This window comes from Procambarus clarkii, chromosome 12 (genome assembly GCF_040958095.1).
Source record: "Procambarus clarkii isolate CNS0578487 chromosome 12, FALCON_Pclarkii_2.0, whole genome shotgun sequence".
Classification (NCBI taxonomy): domain Eukaryota; kingdom Metazoa; phylum Arthropoda; class Malacostraca; order Decapoda; family Cambaridae; genus Procambarus; species Procambarus clarkii.
In genome coordinates, this window is record NC_091161.1 from 35,471,709 (window position 1) to 35,496,231 (window position 24,523).

Below are 24,523 nucleotides of genomic sequence, written 5' to 3' on the forward strand. Positions count from 1 at the left end.
AGCAGAGGCACTTTATTTACAACCAATAGGACAGGTAAATTTAAACTTGTCAGGGTTCATGATAAATCGAGGAACCCATGAATACTCAGTAGTTCAACCACTTGTACGACTAGGTAGTCAAGCCAAGGCTGTCCAAGCCATTGTTGTAGATCAAATACCTTTAGACTTAAATATTAAGGGTCTGGGGTACACAGCCCACTTCCTGCAGGAACGTGAAATTAATTTGGCTGACAACAAATTAACGTCTGACCGCCTTAACAATGTAGATGTACTAGTAGGAGCCGACTACTATTACCAGTTCATAACTGGACATGTTAAACGATTGGGAATGAATATGCTCCAATCTGCAGGAGGCTACTTACTTACTGGTAAAGTTCTGAATGTGAACAAGCCTAAACCTGCTAATAATACTAAATTAGTCAGCAGTAAATCAATTCTCCAGCAACAAGCTGAAAGGAGAAACGCAGCTGAGTAATAAACTCAGATTGAATGTAGTACAATTGATACTCGCCGAGATGTTTCATAGCTCTCAGTGAAAACCAATGGTCCGTACTCAAACAAGTACAAGTCACAGCGACCAAACCATTGAATTCACTGCAGACCTAGAATTATTCTCGACAAGTAGTAATTGACCACACTCAGTCTTCCTAGTTAAATTGTAATGTTGGGCTAGAGAATCTAGTACCCCCTAGGTAATTAATAATGTTAGGCTAGAGAATCTAGCACTTAATGCCACTGGCATTTCCTGAATTTAGTAATTCTATGAAGTCATCAAGCAACATCAGTAATTACAAATTCACGAGGACCACTGGTCCACTATACTTGCGCTTAAAGGTTTGCCAAGAAAACCTTCTTAATACCATGTTTTCTGCACTAAGAGTTAGTGATAAATACTTGCATTAATTGTTTGAGTTGTTTTTTTTTTCTTTCGTTTCTGCTTATTTAGTGTAGGAACGCAGCACGAACAAACTTGCAAACTTACTAATATGTAAGTGAATTTACAGAGAACTAATATGTTTAATGCATTATCGTTAAACATCGGCATTGTTAATTAACATACGCCATGAGCTTAATATAGCTCACCTTAGAATTAACGTAATAATATGAGTGCTTGTTCACCATGCGTACGAGCTTAATATTGCTCGCCATGATAATTGAATGACAAAACTCCACCTCGTTAATTCGAGTTCACTGAACTCACCCTGTTAGCACTGCTAACGAGCTCACTGTAGCTCACCCTGTCAACACTGTTGACGAGTTCACTGCAACTCACCCTGTTAGCACTGCTAACGAGCTCAATGTAGCTCACCCAGTCAACACTGTTGACGAGTTCACTGTAACTCACCCTGTTAGCACTGCTAACGAGCTCACTGTAGCTCACCCTGTCAGCACTGCTGACGAGCTCAATGTAGCTCACCCTGTCAACACTGTTGACGAGTTCAATGTAACTCACCCTGTCAGCATTGCTGACGAGCTCACTGTAGCTCACCATGTTCACGAGTTCAATATAACTCGACCTGTTAATGAGCTCAATACTGCTCACAATGTTAATTCGAGTACATTTTTGCTCACAATTAGCTTAGTCTCTTACTTAAGTAGGTTAGAAATTTAAAACCATTTATTTAGGTAGATTTAGGGACTTTAGTTAGTGTCAACTGAGTACTAGCCTATGCTGTACTCACCATTAATTACAGTTGACTATAATCATAGAGACTGATTTAATAAACTCAAATTCATGTAAAGGTGATTTCGTATTAACAAGTTTACAGTGTCAAGCCTATGAGCTGCCATTTAATTAGCTCATAAGTCAGAATGACTAGGCTACTAATCTCACTGTCGACTCAGAATTTTCCTTGATTTTAATGAATAAACTTTTCAGTTCTCTACTTTTCTATTATTTTGGCTAGTTAGCAAATTAATTGTACCATCAGTCAGAATGACTACTGCACGGCAGTGCACATTAAATTCAACTTCCTCATTTGAATTGGGGTGATCGTGATGCTGCGTGATGTTATTGTCTAGTAACTCAATAGTTACAAGTCACAGCGACCCTAGACAGTCACCTTACTGTAGTGTCATAGTCTCCTTGATCTTAAATGACTAATAACACTTTACTGTATAATCATACAATAGTGTTATCAGTTCTTAGGAACTTATTCTGAGTTTACCTACGATTCAGCAGCTACGTAATACACCATTACATGTCACTGCGACCCTAGTTGTTGAGTTTATTGTGAGCTTTAGAGCGTTCCTGATTACCGATAACTTAATCATTTAATGTTTCAATATTTCATGCATGTTTCCACTGAGGGAAACTGCGAGCCTATTACAACTCTGAAGAAGAATAATTTCCTTCATTTCCCACTAAGAAAACTGTGATGATACTACGATGTGATATCACGTAACGAAACATTACACGTCACTATGACCCAAGATATCGCATCACCGTAGATTCTGTTAGTTTAAATTGGGAGAGTTGAATTCTATAAATATCGTGTAGGCTACAAACAACATATTTCAGTTGATATGTAAATAACAAGACTCAAATTCTTGTAAGTCCTTGATAAATTCGGGACGTTCGTTATGTGTGTACTAACATACTAACATACTAATGTATTAATCTTAATATCACTTCGGGATAGGTCAGTACAACACAGTACACTGCGACCCTAGGATCCGCCCCCCGGAGTTATGTTGGATATTTCCAACATCGAATACAGCATTGTTGTATTCTCATTACTTATTACTAACCATATTAATATTGTAGTAAGTAAAATTAACAACTCGTAGAATTCTCATGTACTAATAATTCATCTGTGCATTAGGCTAGAATTCTCACGTCACCTGACGCCAGTATTGTGTCAGATTTCTTTACAGTAAAACACATTATATACAATTTGTGTGAGAATTAAATACGATTCTCCATAATTAAAGCATTCTGTATGACAACTGATTGCAGACGAATTGCTCTCTAACTAAAAGCCGAATAGAGCGTTAGAATCATAGCGTCTACCTCGCGATAGAGTTAACGTCATCAATGAATGTCATGGGGAGACATTAATTCTTCTCCCTTATATATTTACTATTCTTAAATCGGTAAATAATAATATTTCGTTCCTCTAAATAATAAACCCGTCCAGTCTTTAGAGTTTCAAGCGCGAATGCGAGAAATATTAATGTTCGTGACAATAATTTGTGTTATGAACGTTGACTCGGCGTGGGTTGGAGGGACGCCATCCCCTTCAGTCGGTACGCGGACACGTGCAGAGCCGAAAGGAGGCAGAACTGTGCTTACCGTACTCATAAAGGACGCCATTGCCCAGCAAATCGGGCAGGTGTTATTCATCCTCAGATGAAAGCCGCCACTGTGAGGCGTGAACGACCTTGCAGATAATATCTTCAACTAGTGCTGGTGTTAAATGAGGGACCCCTAGACTTGGTTCCTGACGACACGTGATCAGCCAGCTTGAAACGCATCAATCCAGGATAGGTTCACCGAAGCCTGGGATGCGAAATTACGGCAATCTTAATACTTATACAGTGCCCACAGCTAAGTACCCTTTATTTGATGCATCATTTACAGGTTTAATAATAGCGGGGTGATTGTTCGTCACGCGGCGAGATAACACCTAATAACAGGTGATTAGAATTCCATCTGTAGATATTAATAATCTTGAATATGAATTGAGTAGTTAAATCAATTACTACTGGTAGTTATTTATCTTGCAGCTCGAGAGACGAATTCCTCATGCTGTCTTCTCCATGTTAACCGTGCCATTCGTCAGTGTACCAGACTTGGAGATTAAGAGGACTTCCATGGTTATCTAAAGGAATCTACTACAAGCTAAGGCTTATTTCTTTTTATCCATATCCTTGCAATTTTGATGTATTCAGAATGTTTAATATTAATGTGTGATTTACTGTAACTCATTACTATGCTCATATTCATGTTCTTCTTTATATGAATAATATTATATTCAGCATTATTTATAGGATTAGATTATTATTAATTGAATTAGTGAACGAACCACACTGATTCCTGGACGTACTTACCTCCAGCAATAACCCCCCAATGTAGGTGTTTGAGGTTTGTTTCTTTAATAATACAGCCCATTAATTATTCTTATGATCATACTTTCTAGTCATATCCATAGTCACTGGTTTTTTTCTAGAATTTTATCTAATGATTCTTCGCGGCATAACGATTCTTCGCGGCAGGGGATCGTATTCCAGGGACCTGCCCGAAACGCTACGCGTACTAGTGGCTGTACAAGAATGTAACAACTCTTGTATATATCTCAAAAAAAAAAAAAAAAAAATGATCTGAAATTCTCAGTTTCCCTCTTTACTTTAAAAGTGGGTGGTCCTTCGTAATTTAATTTACTACTTTAATTATTAATTAATCAGAATCAAGCCCAAATATCCCACATATGGTGACTACACTTCAGCTCCCTCCAACAAGATGAGAAGAGTATTACCGGTAATTGGGGAAAGGACTGTAGCTTCTGTAATTAGTGCTAATTAGTTATGCTATTAGGATTATGAGATAATGGAGCGAGTATAAGATTAACTCGCTACAGTTATAACTGCATTCTAATCCTTTTATATTTCCTGATGTTTGCAAATGTCCCTTACATATATGTACTTGTATAGATATATATATACATTTTAAAGTTATATGCACTGGTTAATTAGCTCGAAATTTAATTAAAAGGGCTTTTCTATTGCAGGTGTGTTGGAGCTGCAGGTGTGTGCAAGGGCGCTTCAGGTGTGTATGAGGGAGCTACAGGTAATGTCCACCGTGCCCTCCACATGGTCACTGCTGTTAAAACCACTTGGGTCGCAACACGTGGGGAGCTCAGGTTACAATACATGAACACATTGCAGGTATGATATGTATACAGGTGAGTGAGGAAACTACAAGTATGTGCGAGGACGCTGCAGGTATGTGCGAGGGCGCCGCAGGTATGTGCGAGGGCGCTGCAGGTGTGTGAGGGAGCTCGGGTTACAATACGGGAACACATTGCAGGTATGATATGTATACAAGTGATGTATGTTTTAAATCACTGAGGACAACACTGGTTGTATTAACATCAATTCGGAAGTTTCGTATCATAGTGATTAGACATCAGCAAGGGAACTCGGAGAGATTTTACTAGTCATGTATTAATGATGAAGATGCTGTTGATAATGTTCGAAGACTGACAACAACAGTAGTATCTATTGAAAATGTTTAAAATATTAAACTAAATATTTTCAAGCATAGTGAAGGTCAAGCGGACATAATATTCAATTATTAATATACTTTTAAGTGACTGGTGGTGTTATACGATACGTTTTTAAAGCCGTGTGTATATTATTCCGGTATGTATGATCTCGTAATCGTGGAGATATTTTGATAGAGCATGAACAAATCGGCAACAAGAATACAAACATAAGAACATAGGAATGAAGGAAACTGCTGAAAGGTCTATTGGCCCATACGTAGCAGCTTTAACTTATATCCACCCAAACTCAAGAGATCCTACGTCTGTTATGTTACCCAGTAATTTGTTCTAAAAGTCAACAACCCTGTTACCAAACTAGTATTTACCCAGGTCTTTCCTAAATCTAAACTTGTTCAATTTATATTTATTATTTCGCGTTCTATTCAGTGAAATATATAATACCTTATTAATATCTCCCTTATTATGCTTTATTATAGACACATTCCTCTCAATGTTTGCTGATGATGCAAGAATTATGAGAAGAATCAAAACAGATAAAGATAGACAGAGACTACAGGATATCCTGGACAAACTGGAGGAATGGTCTATAAAATAGCTGCTAAAGTTCAACTCAGGAAAGTGTAAGGTAATGAAATTAGGCGAAGGGAGCAGGAGGCTGAACACATGATACCATCTGGGAGGTGAAATCCTGCAAGAGTCAAATAGAGAGAAATATCTGGGAGTTGATATCACATTGAACCTGTCCCCAGAGGCCCACATCAAAAGAATATCATCAGCGGAATATGCTAGACTGGCCAACATAAGAACTGCCTTTAGAAATTTGTGTAAGGAATCGTTCAGGACCCTGTATACCACTTATGTCAGACCAATCCGGAATATGCAGCTCCAGCCTTGAGTCCATACCTAGTTAAACACAAGACAGTTAAAGAAGAATCAGCGGTATGCCACCAGGCTCGTCCCGAAACTGAGAGGTATGAGCTACGAGAAAAGGCTAAAGGAGCTGAACCTCACGTCCCTGGAAAACAGAAGAGTAAGGGGAGACATGATAATTTCCCTGAGAATTTTGTAGGTGGTTGACAGAGTGGACAAAGACAAACTCTTCAGCACGGGTGGGACAAGAACAAGGGGACACAAGTGGAAACTTAGTAACCAGATGAGACACAGAGGCGCTAGAAAGAAATTTTTCAGTGTCAGAGTAGTTAATAAATGGAATGCACTAGGCAGTGATGTGGTGGAGGCTGACTCCATACACAGTTTCAAATGTTGATATGATAGAGCCCAGTAGGCTCAGGAACCTGTACACCAGTTGATTGACAGTTGAGAAGCGGGACCAAAGAGACAAAGCTCAACCCCCGCAAGCACAATTATGTGAGTACAATTAGGTGAGGTGAGTACTACACACCTTTCTCTGACGAAAGAGCACAGCTCAACCTCAGCAAGCACAACTAGGGGAATACAACTAGGTGAATACACACACGAACACACACCTAAAAAACATTATATTAAATAAAAAAAACATTATATTAAATAAAAAAAAACATTATATTAAATAAAAAATAAAACATGCTTCAATACGACGGTCAGGTGATGGCACCCGTCAATACGACGGTCAGGTGATGGCACCCGTCAATACGACGGTCAGGTGATGGCACCCGTCAATACGACAGTCAGGTGATGGCACCCGTCAATAAGACGGTCAGGTGATGGCACCCGTCAATACGACGGTCAGGTGATGGCACCCGTCAATACGACGGTCAGGTGATGGCACCCGTCAGTACGACGGTCAAGTGATGGTACCCGTCAATACGACGGCCAGGTGATGTCACCCGTCAATACGACGGTCAGGTGATGGCACCCGTCAATAAGACGGCCAGGTGATGGCACCCGTCAACACGACGGTCAGGTGATGGCACCCGTCAATACGACGGTCAGGTGATGGCACCCGTCAATACGACGGTCAGGTGATGGCACCCGTCAATAAGACGGTCAGGTGATGGCACCCGTCAATAAGACGGTCAGGTGATGGCACCCGTCAATACGACGGCCAGGTGATGGCACCCGTCAGTACGACGGTCAGGTGATGGCACCCGTCAATACAACGGCCAGGTGATGGCACCCGTCAATAAGACGGTCAGGTGATGGCACCCGTCAATAAGACGGTCAGGTGATGGCACCCGTCAATACGACGGTCAGGTGATGGCACCCGTCAATACGACGGCCAGGTGATGGCACCCGTCAATAAGACGGCCAGGTGATGGCACCCGTCAACACGACGGTCAGGTGATGGCACCCGTCAATAAGACGGCCAGGTGATGGCACCCGTCAACACGACGGTCAGGTGATGGCACCCGTCAATAAGACGGTCAGGTGATGGCACCCGTCAGTACGACGGCCAGGTGATGGCACCCGTCAATACGACAGTCAGGTGATGGCACCCGTCAATACGACAGTCAGGTGATGGCACCCGTCAATCCGCTGGAGGTTCGAGTCTTCCGTCACCCACAACTTCACTACTGTAACCAGCGCCTGGGAGCCTCGTCAACATTCTCAAGGGCCTAACACCAATGGATGGGAACTATCAGGAGAAAGTGCAAAGCCATTACGACAATATAACACTTGGAAGGCATCAGGATAAGGATTTGGCCTGGGACGGGGAAGGGGATGTGAGGAATGGTGCCCAACCACTTGGACAGTGGGGTAATTGAACGCCGTCCAGCAAGACGCACGACCGTCGCTCTACTTTTTAGCGCAAGTGGATTTAATTTGGGTTTGTCCTTATAATGTGATAATTATGAAGGAAGAGGATTACTTAATTTATGTTAAAACCAGTTATCACATTTTGAAGACAAAGTCACTTTTCTTGAAAAATGACTAGGAACATAATTGTTAAAAATTTAGTATTTTACGAATTTTCTTTCCTTTAGAATTGATGAAAGTCAAGTCAGCTTGCAAATACTTGTGGTCTTCACTGATTTCCATTCTCTCGTAATAACATGTGATGTTTTCGGTGTTCCTTACTTGGCTAAGATAGAGGATGGCCTTTCTTTCATTTATTTCCTTGACCCTCATACAGGCTGGTGCTTCCACACGCGACAGCCTGTAATTGTCTGTAACACAAAGAGTTGCCTTTAAGTTATAGGCAAGGTTTCCCGTTATGCCTATCTCCTCCTCAATGATGTTATAGACGTCGGTGTCATGCTCTACACCGACGTTGATGCCTCCAGATTATATCACTTTCTGCTGGATAGCTTCGTCCAGAATAATCTTCTCTGACCCCAGAATGTTGACGAGACTGAAGATGCCTGGCGCTGACGCCAAGATGTCAGCCGCGTCAGATGGCATAATATTGCCTGCATTTAGTACAACAACTTTACCTACAGCGTCAGAGGTCAGCGCCACCGCTTCACTAATGGCCTGACTAATTACTGAACAATGCTGGGAGACGAGCCACGTCATCTACGTCGTTATCGAAAATACATCCAAACTAGTACTCTATAAATCCTGTATTTAAGACCGCAGGTTCGATTGTTTCAGCTAAGCTGACTTGTACTAGCCTGTTTAGCTATTAATGATAATCATTTAAACGGTAATGTTACGCGGAAGCGACAATTAACACAAAAAATTTTCAAAACTTTCTTTAATGTTGTTTACGTCAATAATAACAGCATATTTAAGGACGAAATTTTCACTGTTTCTTATTTCATAGTTACTCATGTAATTATACAGGTTCCACCTGGGTAACCTGGCAATGGGTTCACAAAACTGACATATTTTCATACCGTTTTCATACATCTCAGCATTATTGGGGTACAAAAAACATTTCGGACACTGTACCTGTTTGTCTGGCGAGACGCTCACGAGTCTTGTGCCGATGTCAAGTTTGAAGCTCAAACTGGATTGTTAATTGTTGTGGAAGCTATGTACCTCTGTAGCCTCTTGGAGCCCCATTTGATCTTGACACTCCAGGTCTTCCTGAGGGAGTGTGGAGTCGTGAGAGGGCATTACCACCGGCAGAAGTTTACTAAAGCCCCTACATCTTGTAGCGTCGAGCTCCCTCACGGCTTTTGTTAGTGCCTGTGAGTGTGTCTCGTGGTCTTGGGTCCCGAGCGGGTTTGATGATACATTTATTAAGCAGGTAGTAATTTTAGCGAGTTCGGCGGTGGTCATGTCTTTGTAAGGAAGAAGTTTGAAGGCAGCGCTCATCAGCTAATGCTGGCGGGTGAAGTCGAGGAGCATGGTGCCTGAGAAACTTTTGACAGAGTCGGTATTATTATCTGTATTATCATCATCACTATGACCGCTCTCCTCGATATTAATTTCGGTATTAATATCATCATTATTCCTGCTGTCCTAGGTATTAATTTCTGTATTACTATACATAGTGGCATTAACGGAGCCAATATTTGTGTCTGGCCTGGAAGATTCAACCTGGTCCTTATCGTTGTCTATATCTTTCGACACTGACCCTGAAGACTGGTCTCTCTCAGACTCCCCTCGGAAACAACAACACAACACTCTCACAATTTTCTTAATCACTGATAAACACATTTTTGATGCGAATAAATCTGTTTTAATTACCAAAATATATAGGTACAGTACAATCATCACATCTATAAATCTACTGCATAATTTAGTAAAGTTAGAACGTAACGACTAAACCACACATCAGAAAGTTGAGAAAGGACAAAGCTTTGGTCCGTCCTGGACAATCATCGATTCTTATAATGTATTGATAATGAACATGACATTCTCAGCCACGTTACTGTCACTCATCGTCTGATAACTTACAATGTACTAACCTGTTTGTGGAGAATATTGTTTGGTGGTAGACAGCAGGAAGAATGTTGGAGAGTTCGGAGTAGTTGGTAGTGAGAGTTGTGGGGGAGGTTGTTAGTGAGAGTTGTGGGGGAGGTTGTTAGTGAGAGTTGTGGGGAGGTTGTTAGTGAGAGTTGTGGGGAGGTTGTTAGTGAGAGTTGTGGGGAGGTTGTTAGTGAGAGTTGTGGGGAGGTTGTTAGCGAGAGTTGTGGGGTGGTTGTTAGTGAGAGTTGTGGGGAGGTTGTTAGTGAGAGTTGTGGGGTGGTTGTTAGTGAGAGTTGTGGGGTGGTTGTTAGTGAGAGTTGTGGGGAGGTTAGTGAGAGTTGTGGGGAGGTTGTTAGCGAGGGTTGTGACGAGGTTGTTAGTGAGAGTTGTGACGAGGTTGTTAGCGAGAGTTGTGACGAGGTTGTTAGTGAGAGTTGTGAACAGTTGGTAGTGAGAGTTGTGAACAAGTTGTTAGCGAGAGTTGTGAACAAGTTGTTAGCGAGAGTTGTGAACAAGTTGTTAGCGAGAGTTGTGAACAAGTTGTTAGCGAGAGTTGTGAACAAGTTGTTAGCGAGAGTTGTGAACAAGTTGTTAGCGAGAGTTGTGGGGAGGTTGTTAGCGAGAGTTGTGGGGGGGGTTGTTAGCGAGAGTTGTGGGGAGGTTGTTAGCGAGAGTTGTGGGGAGGTTGTTAGCGAGAGTTGTGGGGAGGTTGTTAGCGAGAGTTGTGGGGAGGTTGTTAGCGAGAGTTGTGGGAGGTTGTTAGTGAGAGTTGTGAACAGTTGGTAGTGAGAGTTGTGAACAGTTGGTAGTGAGAGTTGAGAACAGTTGGTAGCAAGAGTTGTGAACAGTTGGTAGTGAGAGTTGAGAACAGTTGGTAGTAAGAGTTGTGAACAGTTGGTAAGAAGAGTTGTGAACAGTAGGTAGCAAGAGTTGTGAACAGTTGGTAGTGAGAGTTGTGAACAGTTGTTAGCAAGAGTTGTGAACAGTTGGTAGCAAGAGTTGTGAACAGTTGGGAGTGAGAGTTGTGAACAGTTGGTAGTGAGAGTTGTGAACAGTTGGTAGTGAGAGTTGTGAACAGTTGGTAGTGAGAGTTGTGAACAGTTGGTAGCAAGAGTTGTGAACAGTTGGTAGTGAGAGTTGAGAACAGTTGGTAGCAAGAGTTGTGAACAGTTGGTAGCGAGAGTTGAGAACAGTTGGTAGCAAGAGTTGTGAACAGTTGGTAGCAAGAGTTGTGAACAGTTGGTAGCAAGAGTTGTGAACAGTTGGTAGCAAGAGTTGTGAACGGTAGGTAGCAAGAGTTGTGAACAGTTGGTAGTGAGAGTTGTGAACAGTTGGTAGTGAGAGTTGTGAACAGTTGGTAGTGAGAGTTGTGAACAGTTGGTAGTGAGAGTTGTGAACAGTTGGTAGTGAGAGTTGTGAACAGTTGGTAGTGAGAGTTGAGAACAGTTGGTAGCAAGAGTTGTGAACAGTTGGTAGCGAGAGTTGAGAACAGTTGGTAGTAAGAGTTGTGAACAGTTGGTAGTAAGAGTTGTGAACAGTAGGTAGCAAGAGTTGTGAACAGTTGGTAGTGAGAGTTGTGAAGTTGTTAGCAAGAGTTGTGAACAGTTGGTAGTGAGAGTTGAGAACAGTTGGTAGCAAGAGTTGTGAACAGTTGGTAGCAAGAGTTGTGAACAGTAGGTAGCAAGAGTTGTGAACAGTTGGTAGTGAGAGTTGTGAACAGTTGTTAGCAAGAGTTGTGAACAGTTGGTAGCAAGAGTTGTGAACAGTTGGTAGTGAGAGTTGAGAACAGTTGGTAGCAAGAGTTGAGAACAGTTGGTAGCAAGAGTTGTGAACAGTTGGTAGCAAGAGTTGTGAACAGTTGGTAGCAAGAGTTGTGAACAGTAGGTAGCAAGAGTTGTGAACAGTTGTTAGCGAGAGTTGTGAACAGTTGGTAGCAAGAGTTGTGAACAGTTGGTAGCAAGAGTTGTGAACAGTTGGTAGCAAGAGTTGTGAACAGTTGGTAGCAAGAGTTGTGAACGGTTGGTAGCAAGAGTTGTTAACAGTTGGTAGCAAGAGTTGTTAACAGTTGGTAGCAAGAGTTGTGAACAGTTGGTAGCAAGAGTTGTGAACAGTTGGTAGCGAGAGTTGTGAACAGTTGGTAGTGAGAGTTGTGAACAGTTGGTAGTGAGAGTTGTGAACAGTTGGTAGCAAGAGTTGTGAACAGTTGGTAGCAAGAGTTGTGAACAGTTGGTAGTGAGAGTTGTGAACAGTTGGTAGTGAGAGTTGTGAACAGTTGGTAGTGAGAGTTGTGAACAGTTGGTAGTGAGAGTTGTGAACAGTTGGTAGTGAGAGTTGTGAACAGTTGGTAGTGAGAGTTGTGAACAGTTGGTAGTGAGAGTTGTGAACAGTTGGTAGTGAGAGTTGTGAACAGTTGGTAGTGAGAGTTGTGAACAGTTGGTAGTGAGAGTTGTGAACAGTTGGTAGTGAGAGTTGTGAACAGTTGGTAGTGAGAGTTGTGAACAGTTGGTAGTGAGAGTTGTGAACAGTTGGTAGTGAGAGTTGTGAACAGTTGGTAGTGAGAGTTGTGAACAGTTGGTAGTGAGAGTTGTGAACAGTTGGTAGTGAGAGTTGTGAACAGTTGGTAGTGAGAGTTGTGAACAGTTGGTAGTGAGAGTTGTGAACAGTTGGTAGTGAGAGTTGTGAACAGTTGGTAGTGAGAGTTGTGAACAGTTGGTAGTGAGAGTTGTGAACAGTTGGTAGTGAGAGTTGTGAACAGTTGGTAGTGAGAGTTGTGAACAGTTGGTAGTGAGAGTTGTGAACAGTTGGTAGCGAGAGTTGTGAACAGTTGGTAGCGAGAGTTGTGAACAGTTGGTAGCGAGAGTTGTGAACAGTTGGTAGCGAGAGTTGTGAACAGTTGGTAGCGAGAGTTGTGAACAGTTGGTAGCGAGAGTTGTGAACAGTTGGTTGCGAGAGTTGTGAACAAGTTGTTAGCGAGAGTTGTGAACAAGTTGTTAGCGAGAGTTGTGAAGAAATTGGTATATGCTGTAATCATCTTGCATTACTCTCTCATAGGCTTCAGATGCGACCAAACTGGCATCAACTATGACTTAAATTAATTAAGATGGAGGGTAGAAATATCCTAATCTTCTCTATTGTTTTGAGATGCATCTTATTGTCTCAATAAACTTTCTCGAACTTGTACTTGAATGACTTAAGATTTCGTCGTTACTTGCATGTCACATAAGTCATTCAAATATCAAATCATAGTTATTAATGAATTATCTAGCTCTAATAGTCACTTACCTAGTGCATCGTTATGACAGATTTAGTGTGTGTGTACTCAACTAGTTGTGTTTGCGGGGGTTGAGCTCTGGCTCTTTGGTCCCGCCTTTCAACCGTCAATCAACTGATGTACAGATTCCTGAGCCTACCGGGCTCTGTCATATCTACATTTGAAACTGTGTATGGAGTCAGCCTCCACCACATCACTTCCTAGTGCATTTCATTTACTACTACTCTGACACGGAAAAAGTTCAGAGTAGTGTGTGTGTGTGTGTGTGTGTGTGTGTGTGTGTGTGTGTGTGTGTGTGTGTGTGTGTGTGTGTGTGTGTGTGTGTGTACTCATCTATTTGTGCTTGCGGGGTTGAGCTTTGGCTCTTTGGTCCAGCCTCTCAACTGTCAATCAACTGGTGTACAGATTCCTGAGCCTACTGGGCTCTATCATATCTACATTTGAAACTGTGTATGGAGTCAGCCTCCACCACATCAATGCCTAGTGCATTCCATCCGTTAACTACTCTGACACTGAAAAAGTTCGTTCTAACGTCCCTGTGGCTCATGTAGGTACTCAGTTTCCACCTGTGTCCCCTTGTTCGCGTAGCACCAGTGTTGAATAGTTTATCCTTGTTTACCCGGTCGATTCCCCTGAGGATTTTGTAGGTTGTGATCATGTCTCCCCTTACTCTTCTGTCTTCCAGTGTCGTAATGTGCATTTCCCGCAGCCTTTCCTCGTAACTCTTGCCTTTTAGTTCTGGGACTATTCTAGTGGCATACCTTTGGACTTTTTCCAGCTTCGTCATGTGCTCGACAAGGTACGGGCTCCATGCTGGGGCCGCATACTCCAGGATTGGTCTTATATATGTGGTGTACAAGATTCTGAATGATTCCTTACACAGGTTCCTGAACGCTGTTCTGATGTTAGCCAGCTGCGCATATGCCGCAGACGTTATTCTTTTTATGTGGGCTTTAGGAGACAGGTTTGGTGTGATATCAACTCCTTGATCTTTCTCTCTGTCTGTTTCATTAAGTACTTCGTCTCCTATTCTGTATCCTGTGTCTGGCCTCCTGTTTCCACTGCCTAGTTTCATTACATTAAAATTTACTCGGGTTGAACTTTAGTAGCCATTTGTTGGACCATTCATGCAGTCTGTCTAGGTCATCTTGTAGTCTCATACTGTCTTCCTCCGTCTTAATCCTCCCCATAATTTTTGCATCATCAGCAAACAATGAGAGGAATGATTTTATATCATCTGGAAGATCACTTACATATATGAGAAACAGTATGGGTCCAAGAACTGAACCCTGCGGGACCCCACTGGTGACGTCTCGCCAATCTGATACCTCACCCCGCACAGTAGCTCGCTGCCTTCTGTTACTTAGGTACTCCCTTATCCAATGGAGTACCTTCCCTTTCACTCCTGCCTGTATCTCCAGTTTTCGCACTAGTCTCTGGTTTGGCACTCTGTCAAAGGCTTTCTGGCAATCAAAAAATATGCAGTCTGCCTACCCCTCTCTTTCTTGTCTGATCGTAGAATTCAATTAGTCCTGTGAGGCATGACTTGCCATCCCTGAAACCATGTTGGTGTTGTCACAAAGTTCCTTCGCTCCAGATATTCAACTAGCTTTTTTCGCACAATTTTCTCCTTTATGCATAACTTGCATACCATTTCTTGCATGGTATGCAAGTTAAGGATACTGGCCTGTAGTTCAGTGCCTCCTGTCTATCCCCTTTCTTGTATATCGGGACTACGTTTGCCGCCTTCCAAATTTCTGGCAGTTCACCTGTTACCAGTGATTTGTTGTAGACCATGGAGAGTGGCAGGCACAGAGCTTCTGATCCCTTAGAGCCCATGGTGAGATTCCATCCAGGCCTGTAGTCTTTGTCACGTCCAAATCTAGCAGATGCTTCCTCACCTCCCCACTGGTAATCACTAGCTCCTCTAGTGGTGTCTGGTTTGATGTTCCCTCTCTTACCTCTGGGACTTCGCCTTGCTCTGAGTTGAGGACCTCCTTGGATGTCTTATTGAGTTCCTCGCAGACTTCCTTGTCATTTGTATTTAATTTTTCTGCCCCTACCCTCAGTTTCATTACCTGTTCCTTCACTGTTGTTTTCCTCCTGATGAGGCTATGCAGCAGTTTGGGTTGAATCTTTGCCTTGCTCGCCATGTCATTTTTATATTGCCTCTAACTCTCTTCTCACCCTGACGTATTCATTCATGGCGCTCTGGTATCTTTCGCTGCTCTCTAGTGTTCTATTGTTTCTATAGTTTTTCCCCGCCCATTTACTTTGGTGCTTTGCTGGCTTACAAATCTGATTAAACCATGGGTTTCTCATCTGAATTTCTTTTTTTTCCTTTTGGACTGGGACGAACTTGTCTGCTGCCTCCTTACACTTCTGTGTGATGTAGTCCATCATGTCTTTAACCGTCTTTCCTCTGAGCTCTGTTTCCCAAACTATTTCAGTTAGGAATTTTCTCATTTCCTCATAGTTTCCCTTCCAGAATGCCGGCTTCTTGCTTTCTGATCCCTTCCTTGAGTACATTAACCCTTCTTCGACCAGATATTCAAACAACAGTACACTGTGATCACTCATACCCACGGGGGCTTCAAGACCGATTTCCCTCATGTCTGAATCGTTCAGAGTGAATATTAAGACGAGTCTTGTGGGTTCATCATTGCCCCTCATTCTCGTGGGACCTTTGACATACTGACTTAAAAAGTTTCTAGTTGCCACTTCAAACAGTTTTGCTCTCCATGTTTCCTCACCATGTGGTTCCTTGTTTTCCCAGTCTATCCTTCCGTGATTAAAGTTCCCCATTATGAGCAGATGGGATCGATTTCTACAGGCAGCACCGGCTGCTCTCTCAATGATAGTGTTAACAGACATGTTTCTGTCATACTCTTGCCTGGGTCTTCTTTCATTTGGTAGTGGGTTATATATCACTACTACTACTACTCTTGGTCCTCCCATTGCCATGGTGCCTGTTATGAAGCCTCTGAACCTTTCGCAGCCCGGAATAACCATCTCCTCGAAACTCCATTCCTTTCTCATCAGTAGAGCCACTCTACCTCCTCCCCTTCCTTCCCCCTCTTTCCTTATTACAGTGTAGTCATGTGGAAACACTGCATTCATTATGATTCCTGAGAGTTTTGTTTCTGAGAGTCCAATTACATCTGTTTTTTTGTGAGCTACGGGTTGAATATTCACTTGTCTCTTTAGTGAGCTGCACCCAGCAAGCTGCAGCCAGCCGTAAGCTGTCAACTGTCACCTGTCACTAAAGTGCTCAGCTTCACCCAAGTTATTTTTGGTCGGATAGTTCCATCATTCTTCAGCAGAAACCGGAATGGTATACAAGGAGACCAGGATTTTCCACAATCAACAATTGGTAGTCATTGGTACTAAAATCAACTACACGTCAGTCATCTAACATCATCGATTTTTTTTAAGAACATGTGTTGTGTAATAATGTTAAAATGATATTTTGCTCAATTTTGTTGTCAATCAATTGTATAAAATATCTGAGAGTTAAGATCTCTGAATCCCTAGGAACAAAATTTTGGAAACCCTGAATGTTGAAAACTAGAAATATAGTAGTGAAATTCTAGAAAAGTGGATATATAAAAAAAATTTACATGGACCTGTTTAAGAAAGAGCTCTATTAGGAGAACTATTGCACTGCGCCTAAGACATAGGTTCTAGAAATGATAAGGGTAGCAGTTTCCTTGCTCCGAGTTCATTGGTGCAAGAGGGGTGGACAACATGATCCTGATACTCTTAGCTCGAAGTATGTGGACATTCTATTGCTGACTAATTTCAGAACTGTGATATTAAAATTAGTATTGATAATAGCGACTTCCTTTTAAGGTTGGGAAAATCGCATGTGGACATTGATTTTGAATGTTTGGTTAATTAAGTGACATGCTGTGGCATAAAGTGACCACAGGTGTTGAGTGAAACACATGAATGACGGAACACGTCGATGGACGACGAAGGCCAATGATTTTTGTTCGCCAGATTTTGTGATAGGGATTGAGATATTGAATTTAGTTATATCAAGTCTGGGTATAGGATGTTTTATTCTTCCAGATGTATTGGGAAGATTGCTGGACTGTAAACAACATTATAGTTGTAGAGTGAACCAGCCAAGCTGATTTGGCTGGATTAACCTTTGAGGCGTTGGTTCAATTTTTATATAAAGTAAAGGATTGGCCCTGGTAACCGTTACACCACTGCTACCTCAAGATCGACCAAGGCATTTAATATCCAGTCTGAAGCCTTCCCAGACCTCCCTACAAGAGGCGCCACGAGTGGTGCCACCACACAACACCTCAACTACTGGACTAGTAACTCCCGCGGCAGCAGCCAATCACAGACCCAGGAGTCGCCACTCATCCAGCCCGGCCAAACACCGACTCAGCCGTCGCCACCAACCCATCCTTGGACCAAATCCATTTTATCCAACAGTTAACCCCAAAGACGAATTCATCAATTTTAGCATTGTTCGTTCAAAACGAAGTAAGTAAGTAAGTAATTATCAAAAGAAGGCACCAAACCGGGAAGGCTATGTAGCACCATCAAATACGCAAAATAATCAGAGGGCGCTAAATATCACCAAGGATGCCAATACGAGAACAAAAACGCATAAGGCGAACGATATCAAAAGTATCCGAGTCACCAAGAATTCTATCGAGGGGCAGGTGACCGCGAGGGGCGGTCGGAAAGCAAGACACACGCTCGTCCTGGAAGTCAGGACATTCAAGAAGGACATGCACGACCGTAAGAGGGACAATGCAACTAGGACAATAAGGAGCAGGGCGGCGCTCCATCCAGTGACCATGGGTTAAGCGAGTATGGCCAATACGCAACCTCGCCATAGCTGTTTCCCACCGCCGGTTACAGTGGAAGGAGGACGGCCACGAGGAAACACAAGATTTAAGAGTATGTAGCTTGTTACCAGTAACAGACAACCAAGAAGCCTGCCAACGGGTAAGGACTGAGGAATGGATAACCGGGTAAAAGTCGGAATATGGAATGCCTTTACGAGAGATGGGACAAGAGCGGACAGCTTCCTTGGCGGCAGCATCCGCACGCTCATTTAAACACACACCAATATGGCTGGGAACCCAACAAAACTCAACCGACTTAAATTTACTGTGAACAAGAAACAGCCAATGTTGGATCTCGACAACTACTGGATGAACCGGATTAAAGGACCCGAGAGCCATGAGGGAACTACGAGAGTCAACAACAAAAACAAAGCAAGACACACAACGAGAAAGCAGGAGACGAAGAGCACAGAGAATAGCATAAAGTTCCGCTGTAAAGATGCTAGTCTCCGGAGGCAAGCGACACATATAAGTGCGATCAGGAAAAACAACAGAGTAGCCAACACCGTCCGCTGACTTAGACCCATCGGTGAAGACAGAAACGGAGCGGGAGTGAGAAGAAAAGTGCTCGAGGAAAAGGCGTTTTAGAACCGTAGGAGGGGTAAAAGCTTTAGTGATAAGGGTCAAGAATGTACAAAACCGCGAAAGAGGGACCCTCCACGGGGGCAAAGAAGGAACAACACGAGGAGAAACATTAGAAATACGAACGGAAAGAGAATCCTGTAGGCGAGATAACCGGAAAAGCATCAAGACGGCGAAGAGTAGAAGGAGAAGCAGACGAGTAAGCAGGGCAACCATAATCGAGCTTAGACAGGACGAGAGAGGAATGCAAAGCAAGGAGAGTGCGCCTATCTGCCCCCCAAGAAGTATGGGACAAGACCCGAAGGAGGGTAAGGGCCTTAGAGCACTCAACACGGAGGTAAGAGATATGGGGAGACCAAGACAACGAGTGTCAAGGAATAACCCCAAAAGCTTCGCGGAATCTTTGTATTCAAGGGGATGACCATAAAGTGACAAAGAGGGACGAAGAACAACCCGTTTCCGTGTAAAAGTCATGGCACAAGTCTTAAAAGTAGAGAACTTGAAGCCATGATCTGTGGCCCAAGACGACACGGCATCAATTGCAAGTTGAAGCCGGCGTTGAAGGAGAGGCGAATCATCACCCTGACAACAAAGGGTAAGATCATCGACATAGAGAGCGGAGAAGACACCAGAAGGAAGAGAGGAAAGAAGACCATTGAGGGCAACCAGAAAAAGAGTAGTGCTCAGAACACTACCCTGGGGCACACCTTCGTATTGCTGAAAAGAGGGAGAGAGAGCGGTACCAAGGCGCACCCGAAAGGAACGACGAGAGAGGAAGCTGCGGAGAAAGAGAGGGAGATGACCACGAAGGCCAAAAGAATGAAGTTGAGATAGGATATGATAACTCCAAGTGGTGTCGTAAGCCTTTTCCAGGTCAAAAAGGACGGCAACAACGGAGGTCTTTGCAGCAAAAGCAGTACGAATATAGACCTCCAAGTTCACCTGGACATCTGTCGTGCTGCGGCACTTCCGGAAACCAAATTGAGAAGGGGAGAGGAGGTGATGGTGTTCCAGGAACCACATCAGACGAACGTTAACCATACGTTCAAAGAGTTTGCAGACACAACTTGTGAGAGCAAAAGGGCTAAAGTCCTTAGGGGAAGTACCCATAGACCCCGGTTTGCGAACAGGGAGGACAACGGCATCGACCCAGTCCTCAGGGACTGACGACGACTCCCAGATCCGATTATACAGACTCAGTAAATACTGAGACGTGCTCGGAGGGAGATGGCGAAGCATCTCATAATGAATACCATCGGAGCCCGCCGCCGTAGAACCGCAGAGGGCCAGAGCAGAACGAAGTTCAGAGAGAGAGAGAAGGGATCATTATAGGGAAGCTGAAGATGAGTGCAGAAATCTAAAGGACGAGACTCAAGGACAGGTTTACGAAGAAGGAAAGATTGGGGAAGATGAAGACCAGAGCTAACAGAAGAAAAGTGGGAACCCAGTTCGGAAGCGACCTGCAACGGGTCCGCCACAAGAGTATCATGGAGGTGAAGGACCGGTGAAACATCGGGGACGAACTTACCCGCTATCTTGCGGATACGCTTCCAGATCTGGGCCAGAGGGGTTTCGGACGTAATTGTTGAGACATAAGGTGCCCAACATTCACGTTTAGCCGTACGGATGGCCCTACGGGCCACCGCACTCGCTTTCCGAAAGAAAAGAAAAGAATCGGTCGTCTGCCTACGGCGGTGCCACTTCCAGGCTGCACGCTTACAGCGGACAGCCCGAGCACAGTCCGCATTCCACCAGAGAACGCACTTCCGTGGACCCCGAGAGGAAGAGCGAGGAATAGAGCGGAGGGCAGCGTTGAAGACAGTGTCATGAAAAAGGAGGAGAGCGCGAGAGAGAGGCAGAAGGGAGAGGTCAGAGAGCAGCACTGAGGGTAAATAGGGTCCAGTCTGCCTTAGCAAACTGCCACCTAGGGAAAGAGAGGGAAGGGCGAAAAGAGAAAAAGGAAACAAGGATGGGGAAATGATCACTTCCATGGAGGTCATCAAGAACCTGCCACGTGAAATCTAAGTAAAGAGAAGAAGAGCAGAGAGAAAGATCAAGACAAGAAAGGGTGCGAGTCCGAGAGTCCAAATGAGTGGGCTCACCAGAATTCAGAAGAGACAGGGAAGGAGAGAGGAGAAACGGCTCAAGGAGGCGACCCCGGGTATTCGTCAGAACGTCACCCCAAAGAGAATGACGACAATTGAAGTCACCCAGCAGGAGCACAGGCTCCGGCAAGGAGTCTAGGAGGTGTTTCAAATCAGGAAGAGAGAGCGGGACTCTCGGGGGGAGATAAATGGAACAAACTGTGTACCATTTCCCCACAAAGATACGAGCAGTAGAACAATGGAGAGGCAAAGGAAAAAGTAAAGGAACAAAGGGAACATCAGCACGAATCAAGAGAGTAGAAGAATTAGAAGCCCCAGCAACGGCTGGGGGGGGAGGGAGAGAAAGGAATAGCCACGAAAACGACCAGGACGAGCACCAAGCATTGGCTCCTGGAGACAGACACAAAGGGGCGAAAATCGCGAAATCAGAAGTTGGAGTTCGAGGAAATTGGCGTAATAACCTCGAACATTCCATTGAAGAATGGACAACGACGAGAAGAGAAAAGACAAAAACAGAGAACAAGGAAGAAACAAATGCGAAAGAGCAACAGAGCACGTTAAAGAATATCAGGGTCGGGATCAGGGTCAGCAAAGTCAGGGTTAGGGGGCATGGGTAAACTGAGCAAAGACGGAGGGAAGGAAACGGGAGAACAGATCAGAGGTTGGCGGGCGGGGTCCGGAGGAGGAGGAGGAGGAGGAGGAGGAAGAGGAGGAGGAGGAGGAGACAACGGAGAGGAGTAGTCAAGGACAGCAGCAGGAAGAGGGGGAGTAGAAAGAGGGGAGCGCACCCCAGCAAGAGCAGCAACCGAAAGGGAAGCAGGGGCCAAAGAAACCTCCATAGCAGGAACAGGGGGCGCAATCACTGAAACGGGAGGGGAAGGAGCAACAGAGCCAGAAGTAGGAGCTGAGGAAGAAAGCGAAGCGTTTTTACCCCCCAGGTAGGAGGAGGGAGAGGAGCCAGGCTTACGCTTCTGACTCGGAGACAGGTGTTCCAGCAACTACGTACTGGGCAACGGATTCCAGCGTCTCAACAGGAGAAGCTGAACGAGAGCACACACGACAGCCATTGGGAGAGTGATGGACATCAGCTCGTACCGACAGGCGGTGTAGAGAGTCAATAGACGGAGAAGGATGGGAAGGAGGATCGGAGGGAGACGAGGAAGAAGACACAGGAGACATGACAGATCGGGCAGGAAGAAGGGGAACCCCCAGACAGGAGGACCAGGAGGGGAACCCTTCGGGACAGAACCCAATGGAACAGAGGAGGGGGCAGTGGGCGTATCAGGGTCCAAGGCCTGGAAACGGTTTGGGTCTAAGGAAGGTGGGAAGGACGAGGAGAGGAAGAACGCAACACGCGAGCAATAAGAGACGTTAGCATAAGGTGGGAGCCGGCAATCCTGGTGTCTCGCCTTAGGAAAAGATAAACGCTCCCGATGCTTCAAGTTGAGGATGGCTGCCTCAAGATTTTAATGTATACACGCACGGGAGAAGGTAGGGTGCGCCTCACCGCAATTGAGGCAGCGAGCCTGGGGAGAAGTGCACTCCGACTTAGAGTGACCTTCGCCCCCACACAAAGGACAGAGAGAGACAGTTCCAGAGAAGCAGAGGGCACCATACCCAAACCTTCAGCACTTACTACAGAGTCGAGGAGAGGGAATGTACTTCTGGACGGAGCACCTGGCACCAGCAAGAATGACAGATGGCGGAAGGGTCCTACCATCAAAGGTAATCTTCACAACCCGAAGGGAATGATGGCGACGACCACGAGGGGGGACGAGTAAACGAGTCTACTTGGAGGACAGAATGGCCCTGGGCATCGGAGATATGACGAATATCCTCGTGGCAGTCCTGGAGATTCCGAACACCGGTAGCAACATGGGGTGGGAGGAGAATAGTGCCAACACTGGCATTCAACCGAGCGTTCTTGGAGACGCAAACACGGGTCTCCCCCAAGGCAGGATAAGGCGGCCAAGTGGGTGGCTACATCCTTAGGAGGAGCAGCAACGAAACATGCACCGAGACGGGTGGGATGGAAAGTAACAGAGGCATGTACGGAATCAAGAAGGTGCCTATGATGGGAGAAACCATCAGGAGGTGCAGAATCAAGAGGGCGGAGACCAAAGTATTTGGCCCACGAAGCGGGACCAAACAAGGCTTGATACGCATCAGTACGGGAAGGAATCAAGCGAGTGCGGCCGTGTCGAGGACGGCGTTGAGAACCCCCAGAGAGGGGTTAAAAGGCGCAGTAGTCACAACTTGAGACTGAGCTGTGCCAGGGGACGAGGTGGTCACCACTGGGGGCTTGTGGCTTGACCCAACCACAGAGGAGGGAGGGGTCGCCGAGTGGAGTAGTCAGGAGGGTCAAAGGAGGAGCAAGGTCGGGGCCCAACACAGCGGGGGCTTCAGAGCCAGGTTAGGCAGTATGAGGGTGTACCCCAGGGTAGTGTTCTGAGCACTCCTCTTTTCTAGTTGACCTCAATAGTCTTCTATCCTCTCTTCCTTCTGGCGTCTTCTCCGCTCTCTTTGTTGACGATCTTACCCTTTGCTGTCAGGGTGATGATTCGCCTCTCCTTCAACAGCGGCTTCAACTTGCGATTAAATGCCGTGTCATCTTGGGCCACCGATCATGGTTTCAAGTTCTCTGCGTCTAAGACTTGTGCTATGACTTTTACACGGAAGCATGTCGTTCTTCGTCCCTCTTTTTCGCTTTATGGTCATCCCCTTGTGTATAGGGACTCCGCTAAGTGTTTATGGTTAATCTTTGACACTCGTTTGTCATGGTCGCCCCATATCTCTTTCCTCAGAGTTGGAAGCTCTAAGGCCCTTAACCTACTAAAGGTTTTGTCCCATACTTCTTGGAAAGCGGATAGGAGCACGCTCTTCTATTTGCACTCCTCTCGTCCTGTCTAAACTCGATTATGGTTGCACTGCATACTCTTCAGCTTCTCCTCCTCCTCATCGTCGTCTTGATGCTTTGCACCATATTGAGTTGCGTCTCGGCTCTGGTGCCTTTCGTTCGACTCCCGCCCTCAGCTTGTATGTTGACACTGGCTTCCTATCTCACCAGGACCGCCGTGATCGCTACTGTCTTCGCTATCTTGCGAGGTCCTTACAACATCCTTCCTCTCGCCTCTGTCGTGCTTTAACTTTTACCCCTTCTGTGGTTCCTGTTCCTCCTCATCGCCTCCCACTTTGTCCGACTATCTCGTCTACAGGATTCTCTTTCCGTTCGTATTTCTAATGTTTCTCCTCGTATTGTTCCTTCCTTGGCTCCCCTGTGGAGAGTCCCCTTTCCGAAGTTTTGTATGTCTTTGACCCATATCACTAAAGCTTTTACACTTCCTACGGTTCTGAAACGCCTTTTTCTTGAGCACTTTTCTTTGTACTCCCACTCTGTTTCCATCTTCACCGATGGGTCTAAGTCTGCGAACGGTGTGGGCTATTCTGCTGTTTTTCCTGACCGCACTTATGTGTCGCCTCCCTTTGGAGGCTAGCGTCTTCACAGCAGAATTTCATTCTATTCTCTATGCTCTCCGTTTCTTGCTTTCTCATTGTCAATCCTTCTTTGTGGTTGTAGTTGACTCTCGTAGTGGCCTCATGGCTCAAGGGGTCCTTTAATCCTGTCCATCCGGTGGTCATAGAGATTCAACATTGGCTGCTTCT

General features: G+C 44.8%; 1 protein-coding gene across 4 annotated transcripts in view; it reads left to right on the forward strand.

Moving 5' to 3' along the window:
• The window catches only part of LOC138363901 (uncharacterized), a 329,278-nt gene that overhangs the window by 271,677 nt on the left and 33,078 nt on the right, over nt 1-24,523 (forward strand). Inside the window, exon 2 of one of the 4 annotated variants that reach the window (XR_011228245.1) lies at nt 4,731-4,877. The exons of 1 other annotated variant lie outside the window; for it this stretch is intronic. Coding sequence is in view for 2 of the 3 variants with exons in the window: in XM_069323364.1 (XP_069179465.1) it covers nt 4,731-4,893 (163 nt within the window). In the remaining variant the exon portion in view is untranslated. Of the gene's footprint in view, nt 1-4,730; nt 5,256-24,523 lie in introns of those variants that run through there. 2 more of the 4 variants (XM_069323365.1, XM_069323364.1) reach the window with 2 other exon arrangements.